Raw genomic sequence first — 14888 nt, 5'->3', positions numbered from 1 at the left:
TCTAACCATGCTTTCCAGATCCATCCCTACTGTTGCGTGATCAGGAGTTGGATTTTATTGCTGAAAAGTATTCCATCGAATACTTTGTCTACCCATTCACCCATTGCTGGACATCTGGATTGTTTCCGTTTTTAGCGATTATGAATAAAGTTGTGTGGAAATTAATAAATAGAAACTTCATTAAATTGGAGTCTTGGGGCCCAAAGGCGGAGCTCTCACACCCTACCTTCTAGCAGAGCCCAACAGGAAGAAGACAGACTTCTTCTTGACCAAGAAGCTCAGCCAATGAGAGACTATCACAACTCAGCTAGTGAAACGCTGCTATACCTCTGGACTCCATGTTTACAATGGCCGTCCCAACTTGCTCTTCCTCCCAGAATAGAGTTTCTCCTCCATGCTGCTAGCGACTTGCACCTGGCTCGAGATGGTTTCAGACTTTGAACTGCAATTCTTTCCTGGTCCCCCATAAACCCATTTTTGCTGGAGAAATAACTGACTGTCTGTTTAAGGTCAACAGTTGCTATAAACATTCTTGTACAAGTCTTTTTTGTGGGCATGTTTTATTTCTCTTGGGGAAATATAGATGTGGTATTTCTGGGTCATTCTGGGTATGCTTAACTTTATAAGAAATTGCCAAGCAGTTTTCCAAAAGAAAGCTGGCACATTGTTAGGAACAGAGAGGGTCATGGTGCAATGATAAAACATTCTATTCGCCAAGCTAGAGCAATTTTAAACATGTATGGAGCTAATAAAATAGGCTCACTATTGATGAAGCAAAAATCTACAGAACTACAGAGAAAAAATGATGAATCCGCCGTTATCGTGAGTGATTCAACACACCTCTCTCAGCACTGATTGACCAAACAGACACAATTCAGCAACGATATAAAGAAGATCTCAACAAAAGAATTAACCAACTTGACCGAATGGACATTCAATAATCAGAGAACACATATTTTCCTTGAGCACGTATGGAGGAGTTACAAATGATCACACACTAGGCCATGAAGAAAACTTCAACAAACTGCATAGACTCAAGAAAGTTAGAAATTAAAAGCGAAAAATAAATTTAAAATCCCTGTGTAGTAACTTCTGGGTTTAAGATGAAACTTATGATGGAAAATGTAAATGTCTAAAACCAAAAGATAATGAAGAAGCAAATCAAGACTAGTGGGATTAGGTGCTTTGAAAGGAATTTTGAAAGAAATTTTAAATGCTTATATTAGAAAAGAAGAAAATCTTAAAATTAATATGTGTCCCTCTTAAGAAATTAGAAAAATAATAACTGAGTAAAGTCAAAGAAAATAGAAAGATAGTAAAAGAAAGTACACAAACCAGTGAAATAGAAAGTAAAGATACAATAAGAAAATCGACAAAGTTAAAACTTCATTCTTTGAAAAAATTAAAATAGATAAAACTCTAGCAAGATTGATCAAAAAAAGAAGACACAAACAGTATCATGAATGAGAATACACAAAGGGGACTATATGCGTTACTTATTCCTTTGTAGCAGATTACCCCAAAATGTGCAGCATAAAACAACCACCATTTTATTTGCTCTTGATTCAGTGGGTCAGGAATTTGGGCAGACCTCAGTGGAACAAGTCATCTGTGTTTCATGTCTGTGTTCTCAGCTGGGTTGGCTCAAAGGGCCAGGCACTGGCTGGGATGGGTATTGATCCCCTTTCTAATTCTCTCTTCTCATTCTCCCACTAGAGTGAGAGAATCCACGGCCGTCTCGCTCATCTTTGTGGACCCAGTTGCTGACTATCAAGTGGGGCCATTCTCTCCCTTTGGTTAGGCTTTCCTTCCCCAGCAGATTCTCCATTTGGTCTCTCTTGGACTTCTTTGCCTGGTAGCTGGGTTCCTTCTTGGCATATGTGGAAAGCCTCATAAGACCTCGATTTGGAAGTTCCATATTGGCAGAGGAGAAAAACAAGAGCTGGAGGTAAAGGAACTTGCCCACCTTCTGAAGGAAAGTAGACTGTGAAGAGGGCACTGAGTCTGTGTGCTTGCCTGTGCCATCTTGCACTCTCTCTTATTCAGGATGATGTGTAGTTTTACATGAAGTTTAGATCTCAGGAGTAAATATATAGTGTAGTGTGCACTGATAGAGATTACATACAGGAACTTTGATGGAATTTAGCAGGGTGCTGGAATATATCTTTAAAGTGGTTTTACTGTACCAGAGGACATGATTTTTTTTGCGACTCTGATAAAGAAATATTTTGAATGATTTCTTCTTTTGAAAGACGGCGTGCTCATTACCATTGCCTTGTCACTCTTGCTAATTTTTGTTAGTGTTTCCTTCTAGTCGTTTCTCAAGTATTTCTTTTTGGCTAAATTATTTGTTTATCTATATAAAGCTAAGGGGGTTTGTTTTTCGGTGTGGATTTTTTAGCAGCTCTTCCTAATATGGGAAGGAATTTAATAGTGAATTTTTAAAGTAAAGGCCTAGTGCCCATAGGCACATTTTAATGTGTGAATTCTTTATTAAGTATGTCTTATAAATGTTGATGAGGCAGTGTGTTAAAATAGTCATTTATTTTTAACTAACCTAATTTTTGTTAGAAAAGGATTGCATCATTAAAAAAATTAAAATAAAAAAGCTTAAAATGAAAATAACAAAGTCTCCCTCCTCTTCCCAGTTTTCTCCTCTTCTCCCTAGGCCCTAACTCATTTCCCAGAAATCACCTCTGTTAATAGTTTTTAGTTTAGTTTTATATCATATTTCTTCAAGTTTTATCAAGTTTATACAGAATCTATTGATATTCCACTCTGAGGGACTAAGAATTTATCATGATTTAACTCCCCTTCCACCTCTGGATTATATTGTTTATATTTTTATTTTCTAGTCATTGCCTTATTTACTCTAAATAGCATATATAAATGTTTAATTCTTGATTTATCAAATTTACTATGGATTCAGTATCCACAATGAAAGGCAAGAACACTACCCTTCTACTCCTCTTCTCTCTAGTTACCTCCCTATTGTTCTCAGTTATGTTAATATTGTCTGAAAAATACTGTGTGATCTTAATTCATGTTTCCCCTTTTCCATTTTTCCATTCAAGCAGTAACATGCTGTGAATTTTATTGCCTCAGGAGAGGCACAGGGCAGGGAGGAGGGCAGAGTTAGCCAGTCAAATGTTTGCCTGTTTTACTTGTCCACACACCTGAGCTCAGCGAGGAGCACACGACGTTCAGGAGGACGCAGGGGCCCTGGAGGAGCAGGGGCAGGAGAGGCTCCCCCGTCGGAGGTCCGCGAGGGCCGGAGCGGTGCTGAGAAGCTACGTGGGAAACAAACACTGCTCCATGGTGGAGCCCTAGGAGGGGCAAACCTCAGAAAAGGTAGTGGTGTCAGCTATTTGGGGAAAGCAGGACCCTAGCACAGGGTTCCAACCTCAGCTGAGACTCCCATGCCGCGCGTGGAGCCCCAAAGGAGCAGAGATCTGCTGCGCTGCAAAGAGTCATTCATGGAGGCTCCCGGTTACCCGGGTGTGCAGATCACTGAAGCCTGGGGGGCGCCCTTCTCTCTGAATATTTGGCAACTGCATACCTTGGTGGGACCCCAGGAGGGCAGAGAAAGCCCAGGAATGTCTGTGGTTACATTTCCCATCAAGCAGGTCTTATGAGAGAGGTAGAGGGAGAAAGAGAATATTTCCCAGAGGTGGAAATTAAACTGAAATGTAGAAAATAAAGTGATATTTCTTATACACTTGAATTTGTTGGCTGAGATACCCTGCCACGTAATCTTTAAATTGCCAAGATTTATGAGATTTACTTGTTGTTCTGTAATATAATTATTAAATCTTCTGTGCTTTTGACATTGTTTGACACCCAAAAGTGAAAACCAATACACGGCATGTACAATATTAAGATTACATAAGTATTATTCACCGCAAACCAAACATTGCGATTGAACTAATTTAGAAGGAAACTGAAGGCTACGACATTAAAAGTTTGCTGCTTAAATTTTTCTTTTATTTTTTCTGGTTGTACTTAGTTGCCACCATTATGTACAATCTGATGTCTTGGTTTCCCATTTTTGGCCTGAAGAACTTCAAGTAATTGTTTTCTCGTGGGGAGACTGAATGGTAACTTTTTAATTTCCAGATGTCTTCATTTTATCCTGATGCTTAATTAACAATAAGGCTAAATTCAAAAAGTCTTTCCCTAGACCTTTGAAGACATTACTGCACTTTCTTCTATTTTCTTACTTTTGTCTACTTGCTCTAAAATAGATCGAGAGAGGTGAACTGAAGGCTCCATCTCTAGTGGGTTTCTATTTCTCCTTGCATCTCCTACAGTTGTTGCTTGATCGATATTGATGCTATGTTATTTGGTGCAGAGATTTTATACCTTCATTGCAAATTCCCCCTTTAATATTATAAAGTATCTTGTTTTAATGCTTTTTTGGGTCTAAATTCTGACATTACTACAAGTCTGGCTTTGGTTTTTCTCTCAGGCCCAAATACTCTCACGAGGAAGCATCTTGAGGGAACTCCACTGATGGTTGCTCCACAGCCAGCTCCTCCCTTTGAATCCGCTGATGCTGAGCCTAGAGCTTATCTGAGGCTTCCTAGAAAGAACCTGGCTTGGCTTTGGTGTCCTGAGATGCAATTTCTTCTCTTTTGATTTTTACAGGAAATTTCAACCCATTTGCTTTCTATTTTCCAGGTAGTCCTCAAAATTTCTGGCACACTGACGAGACTGTAATCATTTTCTACAGATATAGTTCTGTGATTTTGAAAAGTATCTGTGTTGGAATTTCAGTGGGAGATGAGAGAGTGGGGATTAATCATGTGTCACAGCGTACATCTTGACCTGGAATCTTTCCTGCAAGAGATTCTCAATTGTAAGCTCCACATTTATAGAAATAAAACATTGTTCAGTGCCCATCCACTTTCTTCTTCCCTCTCTTCCTCTTCAACATGTATTGCATGTGCACACAAAATCATTTCATTTAACACGTGAATACTTTTCCTTAAGATTCACTAAAACTCTCAGTGCTTGAGTTCTCTTTTCTTCCCATGCTGAAAATGTAAAATACTGGAGAGATCTGTCTGAACAACGTATCTCTAGTGAGCATTCAGAAATTTCACATGGTTTCCTTTGCTGTGCAGAAGCTTTTTAGTCTGATGTAGTCCCACTTGTTCATTTTTTCTTTAGTTTCCCTTGCCCGGACAGACGTGTGACTTGAAAATATGCTGCTAGGACCGACGTCAAAGATCGTACTGCCTATGTTTTCTTCCAGGAGTTTCATGGTTTCAGGTCTTACATTCAAGCCTTTAATCCATTTTGAGTTGATTTTTGCGCATGGTGTAAGGGAATGATCTTTCATTCTTTTGCATGTGGCTGTCCAGTTTTCCCAACACCATTTATTGAAGAGACTCTCTTTTCTCCATGGTATGCTCTTGGCTCCCTTGTCGAATATTAGCTGTCCATAAATGTGTGGGCTTATTTCTGGGCTCTCGATTCTGTTCCCTTGATGTGTGTGTCTGTTTTTGTGCCAGTACCATGCTGTTTTGGTTACTGTAGCTTTGTAGTATATTTTGAAATCAGGAAGTGTGATACCTCCAGCTTTGTTCTTTTTTCTCAGGTGTTCTTTGGCTATTCAGGGTCTTTTGTTGTTCCATGTAAATTTTAGGATTCTTTGTTCTATTTCTTTGAAAAATTTTGTTGGAACTTTGATAGGGATTGCATTGAATCTACAGATTGCTTTAAGGAGTATGGACATTTTAATGATGTTGATTCTTCAAATCCAAGAGCATGGAATATCTTTCCATTTCTATGTGTCTTCTTTGGGTTCTTTCATCAATGTTTTATAGTTTTCGGTGTACAGATCTTTCACCTCTTTGGTTAAGTTTATTCCTAGGTATTTTATTCTTTTGATTGCAATTGTAAGTGGGATTGCATTCTTAATTTCTCTTTCTTCTGCTTCATTGTTAGTATGTACAAACGCAACTAATTTTTGTACATTGATTTTGTTTCCTGCGACTTGACTGTATTCCTTTATTGAGAAGATATTTGCAAACCATATACCAGATAAGGGGCTGGTATCCAAAATATACAAAGAACTCATACAGCTCAACAAGAAAACCAACAATCCAATTAAAAAATGGGCAAAAGATCTGAACAGAGATTTCTCTAAAGAAGATACACAGATGGCAAACAGGCATATGAAAATGTTCTCAACATCATTAGTTATCAGGGACATGCAAATCAAAATTACAATGAGGTATCACCTCCCTCTGGTCAGAATGGCTATAATTAACAAGACAGGAAACAACAAATGTTGGAGAGTATGTGGAGAGAAGGGAACCCTTGTACACTGCTGGTGGGAGTGCAAACTGGTGCAGCCACTATGGAAAGCAGTATGGAGTATCCTCAGAAAATTAAGAATAGATCTACCATATGATCCAGCTATTCTGCTGCAGGGCATTTATCCAAAGAACTTGAAAATACAAAAGCATAAAGATGCATGCACCCCTATGTTCATTGCAGCATTATACACAATAGCCAAGACTTGGGAGCAACCTAGGTGCCCATCAAGGGATGAATGGATAAACAAGATGTGGTATTTATACACAATGGAATACTACTCAGCCATAAGAAATGATGAAACATGGCCATTTCTGACAACAGGGATGGTCCTTGAGGGTATTCTGCTGAGTGAAATTAGTCAGAGCGAGAAAGTCAAATACCGTATGACCTCACTCATAAGTAGAAGATAAAAGCAATGACAAACAAACACATAGCAATGGAGATTGGATTGGTGGTTGCCATAGGGAAAGGAGGGGAGGGCAAAAGGGGTGATTAGGCTGACATGTGAGGGGATGGACTATAATTAATTTTGGGGTGGTGAACAGGATGTAATCTACACAGAATTCGAAATATATTATGCTGTACATCCAAAAGCTATATAATGTTATAATCCAATGTTACTGCAATTAAAATATAAATAAATAAATAAATTTCAGAGTGTATATATATATATATATATATATTTTTTTTTAGGCAGATTAGCCCTGAGCCAATCCCCCTCTTTTTGCTGAGGAAGACTGGCCCTAAGCTAACATTCATGCCCATCTTCCTCTACTTTATATGTGGGATGCCTGCCACAGCATGGCTTGCCAAGTGGTGCCTTGTCTGGACCCGGGATCCGAACAGGTGAACCCTGGGCCGCTGAAGTGGAGGGTGCAAACTTAACCACTGTGCCACTGGGTATATTTTAAGAGACATTGCTGTTATGTAGCCATTAGAGAGTGGCATAATTCTGAGGGGAATCACAGCAATTTGTGGTCAGAATACAGAGCAGTATACAGAATACATTATAGTAATAAAAAATATATCAATAAGTTCAAAGTTTTGAATAAATTGCTTGCATGTAACTTTATTCTTATACTTTCTACACATCACCAGGTTCAAGGCATTTTACAGCTAGTGGGTGATAATATTTGCAATAAGTCAGTTTTTTCTTTATATGATAAATACACAAGCAGAGAGTTATATGTTCAATTTAACTATAAAGACATGTGATGTTACTATCTGCCTGATCTTAAATCCTCCTTTTGGAAGATAAATATTTTTTTATTTAATAGAAACATTAGTTCATCTACTTTGTTAGCCCCATCAGCATCTGTATTATCACTTTTCCTTTTGGAAATCGAATGGCTTGAGCCCTTCTCTAAAGGAACCACTTAGCATTGTGCAGACTCACCATGTGGTGCACCTGAAAGCCCAAAACCCATCATCATACAGACTTGTATTGGGCATGTCCAAAAATTTAGACAGACAGCTATCTTGTAGGTAGCAACAGGAAATAAAAGAGCTGCAAGACAGTCATAGTAAAAGGATGCTGGAAACGTTCTAGATCTTGATCTGGGTGATGGTTACACAGGTATATACATATGTAAAAATTCATCAAGATATATATTTAAGATTTGTGCATTTTACTATATGTCTGTTATTCCACAATAAAAAACAATTTGTGAATATAAATGAGAACCAATTTATATAAGCCTCTAAACTTTGCCCAATTATTGAATATAGCAACAGAAATTTTCAGAGGAGTACTAAGTATTAGAAATTTCCCTAAACGGTATGAAACTATTTTATGGTAGTTATTTTAGTTTCCTGCAATAAATTTAAAACATTCTAAAATTTTCAACTTAAGTTAAAACTGTACCATCAACCGCACAACAGTACAATGGATGGATAATCATGGGTATGATCACATTTTGGAACACTGTGCAGCAATGACAAGTAAGGAAGCACAGCGGCACTCATAAACATGGATAAACCTCACAAGTGCAAGGTTGGGTGAAAGAAACAAGTCACAAAGAAACTATCAAAGGTAGTCAAAAGGAGCTATATCGTTATGCATGCTTACACAGGTGGCAAACCTAAAGAGATGCCAGAGAATGATGAAAAAAGCCAGTCGTTACCCCTCAAGGGAGGGAGGAGGATGCTGATATAGGAAAGAACCACAGATGGCGCTAAGGTACTGGCATCGTTCTGCTATGTTTCTTCACCTGGGGGGTGGTTACACACGGGTTTACTTTAGGATTGCTCTTTAAGTATAAAAGAGCCATACTAACAAGTAAAAATCCAATAATCAGCTATTTCATGGTCCAGAAAGCCCAGGGGTTTACCCTTTGGGAAACTGAAAGTAGTTGCAGGTAGCCGGCATTATGTGTAGAGTTGCCAGATTTAGCAAATAAAAATAAGAAATTACAGCAAATAAAAACACTGGATGCTCAGTTACATGTGAACTCTGATAAACAATGAATAATCTTTTAGATAAGCATACCCCATGTAATATCTGGTCCCATGCAATATCTGGGACATACACGTACTGAAAAATAATGCGCTGTTTATCTGAAATTCACACATTACTGAGCATCCTGTATTTTATCTGGCAACCGTAAATATGTGGCAAGCTGCACAGGCAGAAGCAGTTCTCGGTGGCCCGGTGAGGGGAGTACTCAAAGGAGGGCCAAGGAAAGGGAAGAGAAAGAAGAAGAAAAGTCTTAAATTAGCCTGACCCTAAGCTATTTGAACAATAGAGTAAGTGAATTAGCTGAGTTCATCCATTATTGCAATAGTTCAGGAGTAATGAATTCACACAATGTATCAAATAATTTCTATCAACAAAAAGCAGTATCAGCAAATGTTTAAAAGAGCCATCAGTGTTTCTCCTAAAAATTGTGTCTCTCTCACTACATCAGCCTCTCTTCTGATCACTTGGGATGAAAATATTGTGAAAGATAGCCTTGAGGATGCTCATTCTGTGACTAAGTTTTCTTAATCTGTAGACAGTGATTAGGAGTCAGGTTGCAATGTAGGTTGTTTCATCTTGTTTTTATTCTACAAATATTATCTGACCACCTATCATGTTCCAGGAACCCGTCTTAGACCCAAAGGACAGATAATGAGTGACACAAACATAGTCCCTTCCTGTGGAGCTCAGAGTCTAGGCCCTAGTGGACTATAAAATAGATAGATAGATAGATAGATAGAAAGATAGATAGATAGATAGATAGACAGACAGATAATTACATGCCCTTGGGAAAACATTATCTAGCAATAGTGGATATTTGCTCTTTGCTGCCCAGCATCCCTCTTTCTTTTGGGAAACCATCCAGACTCCATTTTATGTTAATTTGTTTGCCTGGAATTGATCCACAAGCCCGTTGCCACGATTGATGATGTTTGATTCAAAGATTGGTATACAATCCAATTAGAACTGATGAACCCTTGAGAGCCAGTAAGTAGAGGCTTCTGGAAAAGGGAAGCATTCCCCCCTGCCTTTGGTAATGGATAGGGGAGCTATCCAGATGATCAGGGCCATCAGGTACACACCCCTAGAGGACACCATTCACATACGCAAAAGATGAAGTCATGACCCAGGAAAAGCATCCTGGTGACATTGCAGAGCCGTGATTCAAGATGAACTGAAACTCCCCCCAGATTTTTCAGTTACATTAAGCCAACAAATCCACCCACTTCTTAGAGCAGGTTGAGTTTCCGTTTTCCGTCATTTGCAGCATAGAGTCCTAACTGATGCAATAAAAGTCTAAGAGGAAAGAAAAGGTTTCTTGCCTGTTCCCAACCTCCAGTTTCATGCCCCGGAGGTAATCACTGTGATGCTGCGTTCAGACATTTGGGTGCACACGTATGTATAACGCATGCCTTTCATGCAAATCGAATTGTATTGTATACATGGTTCCACCACTTGCTCATTCTAAACTTATGTTGTATTGTGGAGATCTTCATTTGTTGATACAGACTATTCGGCAATTGGATGTATCATCATCAATTTGATCTGTCTTCCACTGGTGAAAATTTATTTTCTCTTCAATTTTTTACTATGATAAACAATACCTTTATACATATATCTGTGTGCATTCATGCAATTATATCCAAAGGGAAAAAACCCTAGAAATGGAATTGGTCTTTCAAAGGGAATGTAAAAAATGTTGCCTTCCAGAATGATTATACCAATACAGTCTTCTCAAAAACACATGAGAATGTTTCTTCTCCACCATTAGTAACACTGTGTTTTGCCAAATAGAAATTTTGCCAATATGATAGTGAAAAGCAGTATTGTTTTCTCAATTTGCATTTGTTTGATGAGTGTATACACACACATAGACACACATGGAGAGAGATTCATATATATTTAGGCTATATATTTTATAAATTCATTAGCTATTTTTCTATAAATTCCCCATTCATATCCTCCACAGATTTTTCTCTTGGGTCATTTATCTTGTCCTTATTGATTTGTCTTTACATATCAGGAAAATAGACCCTTTTCTCATACATGTTCCTTTTTTTTTAAGTATGCTTTTCCTTTTTTTTTGGTGAGCAAGAGTGGCCCTAAGCTAACACCTGTTACCAATTTTCCTGTATTTTTTTTCTCCCCAAAGCCCCAGTACGTAATTGTATATCCTAGTTCCAAGTCATTCTAGTTCTTCTATGTGGGATGCTACCGCAGCATGGCCTGGTGGGCAGTGTGTAGGTCCACACCCAGGATCCGAACCAGCAAACCCCAGCCTGCCAAAGATGAGCACATGAACTTAACCTCTCGGCCACAGGGCCCACACCCATACATGTTCTGAATATATTTTTCCAAGTTTGTTGTTCACCCTTCAGCATTGCTTTGTTTCTTTATCATTTTTTTAAGTATAACATTTCAAGTGTACAGAAAGCAGGAGAGAATTATATAATAGCACCTATATGTCCACCATCCAGTTTTAAAATGTTACCGTGATTTTGCAATATTTGCTTCACCTTTGTTTTTTAAAGAATAAAATGTTACAGGTACAGCTGAAGCTTCTCTTCCACTCTCACTGATGCCGTTCTTCTCCACGTCTCCCCACAGGTGACCACCACCTCGAAGGTGACGTGCATCATTTGTGGAGACCCTTTGTACACCTGAAAACCCCCTCACATGCACCAAAGGTTTAAATATTTTCCTGTGTCTTTTAGAAGAAAAAAAGACAGCAATAATGAATTGTCTGTGGACAGTTGTTCTCAAGTAAGCCTTCCCGGGATCTGCAAGCATCTTTCCAAGAGAGACCAGGTTCACATCGTTGCAACAGTGAGGCTCGCAAAGTTCCCGTGAGAAGCTGTTCACAAACTGTGCCACCTTCTGACTGATGTTGCTAATAAAGAACAGAGAAGAATCTGCCCGTCAAACTTGCCTCAAAGGAGGTCGTTGAGTTGCGATTGGATATATTATATATTATACAATAATTTATTTTGACCCTAGGAGAGGTTCATTTGAAAAAGGCCATAATACCTCTTTCTGCCCACTTTGGAGCAGATTTTAGCTGGGGTCAAAGCTCTAACGTCTGCCTCTATGAAAGGTTGCAGGCAGGGGGCCTGGGGCGTTCCTATCTGCTCGGGCACATGAAAAATGAAGACATTTCCTGAGGAGGCTGATGGAACCAATGTGCTCATGTCTGAACGTTTTTGCAGAAAGAATTAAAGGACGGTAAAAGAAACTTCTGAATACTCTCTAGTCTTTGGATATTCTGAAACTTCTACCTCATTGCTTATTTTTAAAAGAACCCAAATTGGGCTTGGCCTAAACAAGGGAGTCACCTGTGATTTTGACAACACCTTAAACAATACACTCCCATGGTTTTATACTTTTTCACAGATCTGTTTCTTTAAAAAATGTATATATATAATTTTTTAAAATTATAAAGTTTCTATAAATTGCACCAGACTGTGCATATCATTCTGCAATTCAGCATGGTTATTCACTATGACTTCAAAATTTATCCATGTGGATGCATATAGATTGAGATTATTCCTTTTAACTACCGAATAGTAGTCCCTTTTATGAATATATTTTTCTATTTTAAAATTAATAAACATTTAGATTATTCCTTTTTCCTTTAGTAAAAACAATGCTGCATTGACATATCTCCTTGTGCACGTGTCCAAGGATTTCCCTAGTGTGTCTGTCTACAAGGGAGGCTGTTGGTTTGTGAGTCCTGCACCCTCCTTACTGGCTATTGTAAAGTGTTCTTCAGCGTGGTTGTCTCCTAGAGTTCATACTTTTCCCTAGTAGTAAGTGAGGATTCCTCTTACCCACATCCTTTCTGTCTCTTGTGTGTATCCTCTGTGTTTGGGAGTTGTATGATTTTGATAGTAGTATAATTTATCAAACTATTGCCTTATGGCTCCTGGCCCGTGTGTGTGTGTGTGTGTGTGTGTGTGTGTGTGTGTGGTGTAGGGTGGTGTGCGTGTGTTTTGTCATGTTTAGAGGTTTTTGGTCACGTTTAGTTTTGGCAGTAAATGGTTACTGCAGCTTAACTTGCAAATATAGTTTTCAGGTTGTTCATTTTGTTTCACAACGATGACATTAAAAGAGAATAGTACTAATAGTCCAGAAATCTGGTAATCCTGCAGCAGGATTCTATCCAGACTGTGCAACACTTTGCCTGCCAGATATTAAGGGAGGCTAACGGTGAGGTTAAATTAAATTCAGAAACCTTCAATTGGGAAACCATGCTAAACACTGTATGTAGTAGCCAGACGTCTTCGTTGAAAGGCTTCTGCTCACTGCCCAGAGCCGGGTTGTCTAATGCAGCATTGATAACTGTATCAGGTCGAGGGCGAAGATTGATCTGGAGGGTTCAGTACTGATGCTCCTTTCTCCCTATCTTCCTTGTCCTACATCTTTTGAATAATGTTCACTTTCTCCTCATTATCAGGTCAAAGTTTCAGGAAAGTCCTAGATGTAACAAAGTTCAGGCTAAAAATTTTTGAAATGTTAAGCTTATGCAAGACATTAAACTTTGTCACGCCATCCCAGCCAAAAATAAACTAAAACTCCAAACCTGTCGCATAACCAGACGTGACATCTGCAGAGCCGGCCTGTAGAAATAAGCAATAAACTACACAGTGAACAAGGAACATAGCAGGTGTGGTCAATCAGGAAGAGCTTTTTGACACAAAATGATGATATTTTTACTTCTGGAACAATCAGAGGTATGTTCTTATTTTATGTGTTCAATCTTTTTTGTAAAACATATTATTTAATAACAGTATAAGATCTAATAATGGTTTATTGCACTATCTGTGGGGGTGAGGGTAGGGCTTACTTTCTTTCACCATCTAAATGTCCCTAAAAGAATCTTTACCTCAACACGTGCATTCCTCCAAATTATGTGTGAAATTTCCTTTGAAGAGAACTCAAATACTTCAGAAAAGTTTGGATCCTACATAAGCAAAGTCATTTTGATTTTCAATTTTCATGATCTTTAGAAGGCGGTAATGTCTTTAAACCCTTTTGGCTAGAGGTGGATTTTTTAATAAGAACGTGAAGAAAACAAGTCTTGACTCAAAGCACGTGGAAAGACATCCGTAGTTTTCAAAGCCTTCTTAGACCATTAGGGTAAAGTCTTCGTAATCCTATTCTCTCCTCAGCAAACTCTAAGGCACTCATGGTTACAATTTGTGTGGCACATCTCATTTCTGTATGACATTTTGGTTACTTAATTATTGGAACTCACCATTCCATAAATCTGCGCTTGCCATTTGTCTTCTGACTCCAATTCCTGCCTCGTGCCTTCCTGCAACTCCAGCTCTCAGGTGAGATGGGTCAGCTCAGACCTGAGGAGGGAGTGACGGCTGCTTGAGATGATGGAGATGTTGGATTCAGAGCAGCTGCTTGGGAAGCAGGCAGTTGTTCTGAGCAAGAAGGCTCAGTGCTTCAAGGCCGTTACTCTCAGCCCAGGAATAAAATTCTACGGGACACAGTTTAATTGCTTCAAGATTCAATTCATAACCCTTTTTCCTGCATCCTGTCATTATTAGGCCATTATTTTTTTGTCCCTTTTATTACATTCCAACAGATCCAGGCAAATATTTGCAAATATTTTTAGAGATGAAGCTACATGTGACTCTTCACTCAAGTGCTGAGTGACTACTATCATAGGCTACAACCAGTAAGCAGTGAAGCCTAGACAAAGGTCCGGATACGAAGGGTAATAATTAGTATATTCATCTCTCTTGTTTGTAGTTCCCACAGATACTAAGTGGTTAATTTATTAGCTTAAGAAAGATACTTCACTGTATCATAATTGTCAAGGAGTGAAAATATTGCCTAAAAGCATTGGCCGAGCTGTGCCTCTGCTGTGAAATCTTTTATGTAGGAAACGTTAACGTGTCATCATATGCCGATAGGAACCAAGGCCTTTGAGGAAGGTATAAGAAATTAAAGACCAAAATCATTTAATTTGAGAATAGATGCATTAACAAGATCAAATACAAGTTACTTGTCTTTTGTTTCAGATACTACCCTGAGAAAATTTTCCTCAGCACATATTGACTATATTTTGAAGGAAAAGGAGCATAATATA

General features: G+C 38.6%; 1 protein-coding gene across 1 annotated transcript in view; it reads left to right on the top strand.

Moving 5' to 3' along the window:
* LOC139039784 (serine/threonine-protein phosphatase 2A regulatory subunit B'' subunit beta-like) overlaps positions 1-12017 on the top strand; it is a 55767-nt gene extending 43750 nt beyond the window's left edge. The window contains exon 3 of the mRNA XM_070503597.1: positions 11393-12017. Coding sequence (XP_070359698.1) covers positions 11393-11449 — 57 coding nt within the window. The 3' untranslated portion in view covers positions 11450-12017. The remainder of the gene's footprint in view (positions 1-11392) is intronic.
* Positions 12018-14888: the final 2871 nt, after the last annotated feature.

This window comes from Equus asinus, unplaced genomic scaffold (assembly GCF_041296235.1).
Source record: "Equus asinus isolate D_3611 breed Donkey unplaced genomic scaffold, EquAss-T2T_v2 contig_307, whole genome shotgun sequence".
NCBI classification, from domain to species: Eukaryota; Metazoa; Chordata; class Mammalia; order Perissodactyla; family Equidae; genus Equus; species Equus asinus.
This window is presented reverse-complemented; position numbering and strand designations above follow the sequence as displayed.